The sequence below is a fragment of the Rhopalosiphum maidis genome, chromosome 4, assembly GCF_003676215.2.
Source record: "Rhopalosiphum maidis isolate BTI-1 chromosome 4, ASM367621v3, whole genome shotgun sequence".
In the NCBI taxonomy this organism is placed as follows: domain Eukaryota; kingdom Metazoa; phylum Arthropoda; class Insecta; order Hemiptera; family Aphididae; genus Rhopalosiphum; species Rhopalosiphum maidis.
Genome location: NC_040880.1, coordinates 54,032,930 through 54,045,144, shown reverse-complemented (window position 1 = coordinate 54,045,144; position 12,215 = coordinate 54,032,930). Strand labels below are relative to the sequence as shown.

General features: G+C 24.6%; 1 protein-coding gene across 1 annotated transcript in view; it reads left to right on the top strand.

The window, feature by feature from the left end:
- LOC113555886 (ankyrin repeat and death domain-containing protein 1A-like) overlaps positions 1-12,215 on the top strand; it is a 75,631-nt gene that overhangs the window by 50,168 nt on the left and 13,248 nt on the right. Inside the window, exon 6 of the mRNA XM_026960482.1 lies at positions 2,136-2,339. Coding sequence (XP_026816283.1) covers positions 2,136-2,339 — 204 coding nt within the window. The remainder of the gene's footprint in view (positions 1-2,135; positions 2,340-12,215) is intronic.

The following is a 12,215-nucleotide window of genomic DNA, read 5'->3' as shown; positions in this document are numbered from 1 at the left end:
ATTATTTACACGCAAAAAAGTATAATCTTTCTCGCCTGAAATATACGATTTATTAACAAATTCGAATTAATCTAATTTTTTTTAAACCATCCAAGTGATTTATTTATAAATATAACTCATATATATATGTGTGTGTGTGTGTGTGTATAACTTTTATCCTTACATAAATATGAATGTTTATAAAATAACCAATTCAAAAATAATTCATATACTAAATTGTTGTTATTACTATAATAAATTTGCTCGATGTTTACAAAATGTAAAAGTTTTAATATACCACGCATACTCGTACATTAAACATTAACAGTGTTGTTTATACTTACTTACAAAGTCAATTATAATAGTTTATAGTTTGGGCCCAAAATTATTTTAAGATTAGTTTATCAACAACAATTGCGATTTGTAATACCTTATATTAGATTTACAAAATAGCCGACCTAGTGAATGGCGATTGATGTGCTGGTGATCATAAATTAAAACCAAACCCAGGTTAGGTTAGGTTAGGTACCTCGACTGGTACATAAGTCCAACATAGTGATGCATAATACAGAATGTATGTGTAATACAACGATCCATAAAATATAAATTTAAACGTACAGATAATGCTTAAAGAAGCAAAAACACCAGCAAAACGCGTTTTTAAAAACATATAGATTATGTTAGGTTTAGGACGTCTAGAAAATAGAAGCACGAGGTATTTTTCCGTCTAAAAACTAATTCTATTACACTGCAGGTCACGTCAATTCTACTCTGCTGTGTGAATAGAAATGTTCAATCTATTTATATTTCATGTATTTAGTGACGGAATTTGATTTAAATATTTTATAATATGCATAGTATAGAACTGTTTGAGTCTAATGCAATTATAGGTATAAATTATTTTATGAATAAATTCAAGCATATTTTCGTAAACTTACATAATATTTGTTTAATTTATTTATTTATATTTCCATTATGCACGTAACATTGTCAAGTTAATTCTTTAAATTTTAATATTTAAAATTTCTTCTTAACCTTGTTAAAAACAATCTTCAATTATAGAATGACATGTTATATACTTGCATAAATCTCATAAGCTGTTGTACAACTCTCAAATTGATATAACAAACTTTGATTTTGTAGTATTTAAAAATGATATGTTGGTGAAAAAAAAAACAACATTTTTAAAACATCTCTGAATAATATACTTATAATTTTCTATGGTAAAATCAATATATTATACTAGATACTAGATTGATGAATAGAACATTTTAATTTATTTAATGGGATACAAAATAAACTTAAAGTCTAAAAATTTAATAGATTAAAATATTTCATATAACTAAAACCTAATAATGTTAAATAATAACAATTTATAAAATATTACAATTTTAACACTAATATTATTTAGTATACATTTTCAATTTTTTAGAAGTCGATTAATTTTAATAACAACTAACAATAAAAAATTATGAATACAGATTACCATATTTTACATATAATTCTATTTTTTCAAAATGTACCACGTAAACTACAAAATTATTCTTTTTATAAAATAACATTTCTGTTAACATATCAAACAAAAAAGTAAGTTATATTTATATTTTTACTACGTATAGATATTCAAATATGAATTATACACATTATATTTTAATTTATCTAACAAGTAAAATTAGTGCACTATTTAAAACAACTATAACTTAGTTTACAATGTCTATATTTTTTAAACTTAAACTATTTAGAACGTTGTTTGTTAGTGAAGTATACACGATTTAAATATTTTAATTGTTTACTCACACATCACATTTATAATGTTTTAATATTATAAAAATAGAGTTTATTTTTACTTTTAAAAAATATTTTAAAATTTCAAACCATTACATTCAAGCACAACTTTGAATACCTATAGTAAAATTATAACTATAATTGGATATAAATATAATATAATATAGATATTTGAGGAGTGGTAAATACTTATTAAATAACTGAAGTATTTTTTTAAATGTATACACTGCAATGACATTAAACTCATATTTTTTAAACAATTTGTTCTTAAATTTTGAGAATATTGTATTTTTTAAATCCTAAGTCAAGATTTTAGACATTGATATTTGAGAAACTTTTTAAAATATTAAATTTCACGATATTTTCTCTAGAAACAATACACATTGCTTATGTGCGCGGCGAGAAACAACCGTCTGTCAGTCGTCAATTTTCTCTTGGACACCATTGAAGACGTTGGACTGGATGCATTTGATACGGACCATCAGACAGCACTGCATCACGCGGCGATTGCAGGTCACACTCATGTGGTGCGGAGGCTAGTGCACGCTGGAGCTAACACGAGCACCACGAACAAGGTAAAAACGTTCATTACACTGTAGAATAACTTAGGATATCAATACGCGTGAAATAAATCGTTGGTGCAATTGCTATTCAATTATATTTCATCCTATTTTCTTAAATCTCGACCTACTGGAACGTGTTAAAAAAACTTTATTTAAATAAATAATTTAATTTTTGAAAACAAGATTCACCAAAAAAATCCTGTTTTATTTCCTTATTTATTCATGTATTTGTTTTTCCTGGTTATTTTAAAAAGTATTGGGCATTTTTAGTTTTGACCTTTCTAAAGTACAATATAGATCCAATTTTCAATCTAATAATAACCTCAAAGTTTAAGCTCAAAGCAATTTTGGGACTTCTTACATCGTGTATATATACTCAAAAAACACATTACTGCTCCACTCAGAATCTAAAATAAATTACGAAAATATTTGTACTACAACGTTTCAAATAAATGAATCTTTTCAGATCTTCAGTCTGGTCCTAATGCCTATAACCCTATAAATATTATGTGCGTGATGGGTGTGCGTGTGACTGTGTGTGTTATCTTCTATTCAACCATGATCCACCAATAAAATTTGATAATTATTCAAGATATGATAGAATTCAATAATTTTGTCTCTTCTATAAATATAATTTGAGACGTATGAATGCTAAAAAAAAGTCATTTTACTGTATTCAATTTGAAAAATACATTCTTGAGTTTTAATGACTATGGCCCGCGAATGAACTGATAGAAAGAAATTATTGACCGCAAATGGTACAAAAAAATTATTGTAACCGCAAAAGTATATATGCACCACAGTACCGTACAGATTCTATGTTGCAGCTATGACAGTTCGAATCACGATTATATTTCCATTCAGCGGACTTCTGTGCACATTTTTCTAAATTAATTCATTGTAACTGATGATTTCAGTATATTTTATTCTATATCTTGGTCACTAAACTTAATGATTCACGTAGAAAAGTCATTGAAAGGATAGATATTAAAAAAACTTATCCGATTGGAAAAAACAAAATAATGGCTATGAGCACGCTATATGGTGGCGATTATATTATGATAAGTCCGTAAAATAATGTGAAAGAATTGTCGAACGACAAAAGTCACTCAATATTGTTTTATAAATCTCGAGGGACATGATTTATCCGAAAAAAAAAAAGAAAAAAATGATGATAATAATAGTACTTTTTAACAGTGGACGTTTAGACATATCGTTGCCGTGGCCTATGGGTATAATATTATTATATTACACGCTGTTCGTGATGGTGCAATGAACAAAAATGTATTGGTTTGTAATATTCAAGTCTTGTTTATAAAAAATATTCATAAAAGCATTTCTATTATAAACATCAATCATAATTTACACTACTTCAAAAGATTCACTATAACACATTTCATTTTATATTATCTACATTATATTATTATATTGGAATTCGCGATCATAAACCACGTATGGCATGTGCATTATACTGATTATATCTTCTATCATGTTCAAATAAATATTTCGTATCATGAATTTGTTATCACTTTTCTGGATAAGTTTAAAATTGATTTTAGTTGAAAAATGTCTTGGTGAACTCCTCAAAGCCGTATATTTTCTTTTAAGACTTAGTATAATACATTATTTATGTATATAATATGAGGTCATGCTTATTTTATATTTATAATGACAAATTACATTGTATAGGTACATTGTTTATAGTTTTATAGTTTATATACATAAACAAAGCCACTCCATCATGTTATATAAATTGCACAGAAAATTAATAAACGGTATCTATATGCTATTTTAAAATAACATAAGTAGGTACAAGTCATAACGGTAAGTTTACAATGCACAATTATATTATATAAAATATTATTAAAGTGCATTATACATAATATTACGTTCACGAACTGTGTGAATAGCAATATCACGGCGTTAAATGAGACATAAACAAATGGTAGATAATATCATATTATTAAACAATAATTTACACGACGTTTAATTTAATTTCCGGACGTTCTGTGATATAAATAAAAGATAAATTTAAATGCACTTGCATCCGAAATACTGTTATGTATTACTTCCTTTAATGTAAAATATTTTTTTTAAAAAGCATATTATATATTTTGATTAGCAAAAATATTAATTTTGTTCCATACAAGTAGTGATTAGTAAAGGGTGGTAAAAAAAAAAAACACAATAAAAAAAGAAGAAGTTACAAACAAATCCTTTTTTAAATCTCGTGAAAATGTTTATTTTTACATATATGTTTATACTTTTATTCGATAATAGATAATAGAATTCAGTCACAAAGAAATATTAAGTACACAATTTGAATGTCAAAGAAAGTTCTAAAATTTACATTTTTATTCAATATTTTAGTATTTTAACATACAACACAATTTATATGAAAAATATAATGATTGCATGATTTTTAATGTCATAAACATAGTTTTATATAGTATAATATAGTAAACTGATGCGAATTACATCAATAACTGTATCGTGTATAACATTACCATTCATATTTCATTAATTTTTCTTTATACAATCAACATTACATTAATATGTAAATTACACCATCATATTTATATTTATTTTGTTAAATTACACTTACAGTCATAATATATACAATACAAATTAACATTTGAACTGGAATCTGATACTTTAAGTATGATGAAAAACAAATAATTTTTTTCATTAAAATTTACTAAAATACTTGATACTATAATAATTAATGAATACCAGAATACGTAAGGTGAAACAAATTACAGATCAATAATATTGGTTTTACCGTGTACAATATAATATTTTAAGTAATTATTGTATTCTATTTAATATTTATTTGACTTGCAAAATTAAAATGCTATTCCACCTTTGAGATTATAATTATTGAATAATATTATCAAATACGGATAATCATAAAACGTAATAAATCGGTATTAGTTAGTATATACAGCGGAACCTATCAGACGTCACTAAGGTTCTAATTCTATTTATAAAACTACTAAGGATTGAAATGTTATAAAATTCATCACATAAATAAGTAATAACTACATCATAATGTAACGTTACACATAATTTATGGTGTTTGTGTAGCTATTGATTAATCAGTAAACATTATACTATACACAATTAATTATGAATAAATAAATTATAATTTTAGTAGGCCTTAATATACGAATATTTAAAATAAACAAAAATATAATAGATATACGTATTTTTTTAGATATTGTAGTGTTTTGTTCCTTTCAGTTCCGGTGCACATTGAAATGTACACACATTTTTATGATAATAAAATAATGATAAAAATTACTAGTATTTTAAAGTAACTACGAGTTTGAATGGGTAATTATGTGTAGAATCAGAATTCAATTTAAATTCAAAAAAGTTCCAAAATGATACACAAATAATATATTATGGTTATATATATTTTCTATATCTCTGCATCTCGATATACCTATACATAAAATATATTTATATTTTTACGAAACGTACATTGATAAATAATAATATATGGTATTTAATGCACATAAATATAACAGTTTTAAATAATCAAATAAATTCTTATTACGTTTTATTAAATTAAAATATCAAAATCACAAGTTTTTACACGTGTAGAATGTAAAATACAATACGCTATTATTTTTATTAAAATGCCATATTTAAGGTTGTCGTATCATATCGTATTTATTAATTTTGTAACATGCACTATTTAATATTGTACAGACATTCTTTGGCATATTGTTATCATATTGTATCAATAAAACCCGGTACCTAGAACCGTTCAAAAACATCTACGTTTTCCACAATGTAAGAGACATATTCATTTGTTTCTATCTAGTCGTTTCCGTTTATTGTTTTATTGCATAAGTTGATATATTTAAAATATAAAAATTGGAAAAACCAAGTGTTAACCTTGTCGGTTTTTGATTTATTTAAAAATAACTCAGGTAATTTCAGATAATATTTGTTAGTGAACATGTTATTGTCTATCATTACTAAAATATTATTAGAAGTTCAATATTTTACAAAAGCTATTTAGCTTATACATTGATAAAAACAGGAGGCATAAATGTAAACCCACATAATAAGTTATAATAATGTAGTATCATTCCCCTCGAAATTCGTTGTTATTAAACTTTGTTACTGACTTATATTTAATAAATACACTGCATCATTTTAAAGTCAATATACATGATCAATGATAATTATTGACCATATAAGTTTTTAACATTTTAGTTTTTAATTTATTGAGTTTATTTTAAGTTAACATTATTTTCATCGATACAAATCGTATAAGCTTTTTTAGTGTGCGTATGCTGTATAAATTGTTTCATTTATTGCTTAGTGTTGTTTATTGATGAAAATATTAAGTTTGTCCTAAACCTTAAAAACATTTAAAGAGTAATTATAAAAATTTATAATTTTAATGTAATTATTTAAATAAATATATTTGTAAATCGACTTATTTTTGATAATTAACTTAAAGTATTTATCATTCCATTTATATATTACTTATAAATATAAATTATTTTCCTAAAATTAACTACACCACCTTAATTAATAAATCTGGGATTGTGTTTTTCTAATGAACCATTTTAAAAACATTTCAAAATAACAATTTTACAAATTTGTATAAATGTAAAATTATCACTATTAATGACATAGGAAAAAAATATTTTACTAATTTAATTTGAGTTTTTGTTTAACAATACTTATAATGCAATATATTAAATTTGTATAGTATACGTACAGTTAATAAGATAATATAAGAAATACTATTTCACTGGTAATAGTAAATAAATATGTTAGTATGTTAGTATATTGTAAATTAGTATACTTTAATTACACTTATGTTTGAAAAAAAATATTCTCATTATATCGTAATATTAAAATTTCAAAAATGTTGTCCATACGCAAATAGAAGTATATTTTCGTTACAGTTGATAGCTTAAAAAAGGGTACATTATGTAATATTTTCTTAAAGAATAAAACTGACTGGGGTATAATGATTAACGATTGTACTCTATTAAACCGAATTGTTTTCTGTTGAAACTTCTGATGGGTTATTTTTATTATTACCATCTGAAACATTTTCACAAAGTCAAGAAGTCGGATTGTATACATCTGCAACGAAAGGACATAACGTTTTATTATTTGGTGAACGGTATACGGCGTATATGATGCTGCTTTGGTATGGATTGGTATAAAGGTGAATTCGATATGTATAAATCGTACTATAACTAATATCAAATGTTTACTCCATTTAACTATAACAAAGGATGTATTTCTCTAAATCATTTGTCTGTGGTACATCTAGATATGATAATGAATGGTGGCAAATAGAAGATGAGAAATGAGGAGAAAGTAATATGACCTATCGTGATAAGTAATGACTAACACCCTTTTGACTGCTAGTTGTATAAAACGAAGGGTTGACTAATTATAAATCTTGTAACAGAAAACGCCTACCTTACCACGACACAAGAAAATAGAGAATTACTAGAACAATGTACGCCCTTATTTTGGGTGTCACTCTTGTAATGCGAACCTGACAATTTTGAGGTTGAATGACGTCATGCAAATTTAAATGCTCATCTAGAAATTACATCTCTGCAGTATAGTGCCTATGTTCGCGACGGCGACGACCAGTTTCGCGTTACATTAAGTAGGTACTTAAAAATCGACTTTAGAGGTTTAAAATTGTGGGGTTGTATAAAGAATGATAAAATAAAAAAATCTATGATTTAATAATAATAGTTTAAAGTTTTAAAACTATCTCAATAAGAAAATATTTCATCACCAATATTATTATACTATCTCAATTTTTATAGATAAACAAAAATTTGAATTCCGCTTGAAAATGTTTAAAAAAAACTTTTTTAACATCAAAGTATATTGTCATTAAGAGTTCTGAAAGAGAATCAGTATATAACAATTATTGTATAATTATGTTTAAATTCTAAAATGTAGAAAAAATAATAAACTGCTTTTAATGTATAAGGACATTAAATTCGTCAAGCAAAAAATATCCATGCAAAGTACAGCGATTATACATTTAATATTGCACGTACCTACAAAAATCTATTATTTTTATTTAGTGTATGCTTTTCTTCTTCTAAATATAAATAAACCAAAACACATTTAGCGTTTACATGAACGAGTTTATAAGAACTTATAATGTTACTTAGATGATTAAGTACAATAATATTATATTATACTATTAAAATAAATTTCCTTTGGGAATGTTTATAATGACATCAGAAGAAACAATTTAAAGTGGTGGTCGTCCTATTTTATATGCTGTACCTATACTAACCAAAATTGCATTATACACTATGTAAGTAATTATACATTTCTTCTGGCGCCGTACGATTTTTGGACATATTAACAAATTTAATAATTGAATCTTTGAACAATTTAATCAATATTTACTGTTGGCGAATTATAATAATAGTCATGACAAACTTTATCAGTCTTAATAATTAATTATGTTGAATTAATTATAATAATAGGAAAAAACTAACTTGAAGTGTACATACATAATAATTACAAATACCTAATAAATATAACAACTGGAACTTTTAAAAATGCTTAAAACCTAAAAAACTACATTTTATTGTTTGTGCTTGTGTCGTATAATTATAGGTATCAACTAGGCATAGTAACAAACCACTGTCATTAACATTTATAAAAAAATAATACAGATAGTATCTTCACATTCAACTATTATAAAGGTCAAACACATACAAAGAGTTATTATAATACACAGTAGTAGTATAGCACTTTACTACGTAATAATGCGTATAGGTACATTTTTACGAGTTATGACATAATTATATTTAATTATCATTTCCATTTCTATTTCGGTAAAGCTGGGCTAAATAAAACGGTGTTTTTTTTAAATATTATAACATAGATACCATAATCTAGTTTCGAGTATTATTTTTCTTATGGGCAAGCATTTTTTAATTATTATGTATTTTTTAATGTACTCTAATAGTTTTCATAAAAGATATACAAATATAATTGTATGTTAAGGTAAATTATTTATGAAATATAAATATCGGTTCACATTTATGGAAATAATTATTTGAAAAATTAAGGACTCAAAGTAAAGATAAAAACGTATTTTTTGATCAGTTTTTAATTTAGTTAATCAGGTACATAATCAATTGTAACAACTTAGATTTTTCCAGTTAATTTGAAAAATAATATGTAAAGTTGAAATGAATTAATTATTTTATTTTGTTTATTTATTATATTCAAAAATTAGTTAAATAACACGTCTTTGATAAGCATGTCTATTGAATCACTATTATAATACTAATATACAAATATATTATTCATTGCAAGCGTCATAATAATAAATGTATTAATGTATATTATAATAAATTCATGTTTTATATAAATGGTATAATATTATCAATATGTACGTACAAACCGGTGACATCAGTATCCTAATAAAGCAATAAATTTGTCAACACAATCTTGACAGTGTCGACTTTCAAATCTATCCAAAACAATTGATTGCAGGTTGAATCTCCATTCCGGAGTACCTATTTCCCGTTGTAATTAGATACTATTCTCGACATTAACGTATTTTTTAGTTTTCACTTCTATATTTTTGCGCCTATGGCGTAACTTTTTGTCGTTTATAAAAAATACGATAATCATTTTTATTCTTTTGAAATGTTTAAGTTTCAATGATGTTTAAAAATATTTAAATTTTTGTATTTTTCTTAGACTACTTTAAAAATTTCATTATATTCCATTGCACATTAAATAATTATAATATACTTCAAACAAATCGTATAATAGAAATAATATTATATTTTTATATTACATACGTTATATAGTATAATGATATCATGATAAAAATGTTCAAAACAGCTTTACGAATATTTATGGAAAATGTTTCATTAACGTAAAAATAAAAATCATCCCCGAAATCATGTTGGTCGGAATTACCTTTAGTAAACGATTTTTGAACACCGATTAAATTATGTATATATATATAAAGATATATATATATAAAGATATATATCGCACACGCATTTCACTTCACATCTGTATGTAACTAATTTGTACGGTCAATACTACAACTAATATAACGTTCCGACCAACCTTTTACAGTTTTTACTCTGTTGTAAAATAGAGACAATAAGAAGCGATTAGTCTTAGATTTAGGTTAGGGGTCGTTAAAATGTTAGCTTCATCTCGATACTCGATACATTCAATAGCTTAATGGTTTTTTGATTTTTATATTAGATTTTATTTTATTTTTGAAATATATTTTAAATATTTAATCAAAATACTGTTATAACATATCATTGTTTATGCTTCAGGTTAGTAAAATGTTCTTTGTTCAAAGAACTCTAATATCTTAATTTATAATATATTATCGTTTTATTATGTAATAACTGCGTACTTTAAATTTATAGATAACTTTCTCAATGTATCAACATAATATAAAAATATTTATTATGTACACATTAAAAATTATTATAGTTCATAGATTTTATATTAAGTTTTTATACAAGTCATTATTATTGTTCAATCAATGTAATAGCCTGAGTTTTTAATTGGGAAGCTAATAATTTTTAACTTGATTTAAAAAAAAAAAATTAGAAGATTTTTTTGATAAAATACATTTTAAAATGTTTATTTTATCTCAATTTAATCACTAAACATTATTAACTTACCCAAAAAGTATTATCTACTTATCATAGCTTGAGTAATTACCAATTAGTACAGAAGATATAAATGGACATCAATAAAAAATGAATAAATTCTTTATAATATGTACTACAATGATATTACATATCTTATATATATCATTGATATTTAATATATTTATAAAAAAAACTGTAGATTTTCTTGGCTGGCAGATGACAGATTGTTATCAAACTTAAAATTCATCATTTACAACAACGACAAACCACGGTTGTAGATAGTAAAAGTACATTTTAACGTCCGTTATTACTATTAAAAAAGATTATAATGGTAAAATTGCACATGGTAAATATTTTATCAAAATACGATGACGATCTTGAATACAAAATGATTGATGATAAAGTTTTAGTGATGAAATATTATGATTGTTCTGTGTTGACAGTAATGTAATACCTGTCAAAGAATTTTAATTCAAAAAACATTTAGTTAACTAATAAATTGTAAAAAAATATTCATGCATAAATAGCGAATCATTGTGGCGGAGAGGGTTACTATAATTCCCACAAGGCCACAATCGACCCTTAGTTATGCCACTGTGTTCAACCAAAAACGACAAACTTTTACCTGATAATATTACTATAATACAGTAAGTATAAACATAAACAGTAGGAATACATCGGAGGAATAATTTAGAAATAGCCAAACATTTATAATTCTAATATGTGAGTGTTATTGGCTTTCAACCGATGTCGTGAACGTTGACAGTCTTTCGTGACCGACGTACCGACACTATTATAGTCAAAATAGTTGCTTTACAACGTAGGTAAGTGTTTCATCTACCTACTTCAGACTTCAGAAGTGGGTTTTCGAACCCTAATTTATATAATTTCAAGTTGACATTTGTATAGTAGTAATGTAATATGTAATATAGGTACATTCACAATGAAAAACCATCAATTCACTTAGCCATGAATATCGAATTAAATATCTTATAAACATAAGATCTTATAAATATCTTATAAACATAAGATCTTATAAATATCTTATAAACATAAGATCTTATAAATATCTTATAAACATAAGATCTTATAAATATTTTATAAACATAAGATCTTATAAATATCTTATGATTTTACAAAAATCCATTTTGTACTCTTCAAACTAAGTTTTAGACCATAAATACGTCAATTTGTCCAAATAATATAGCAATTATCTATGACT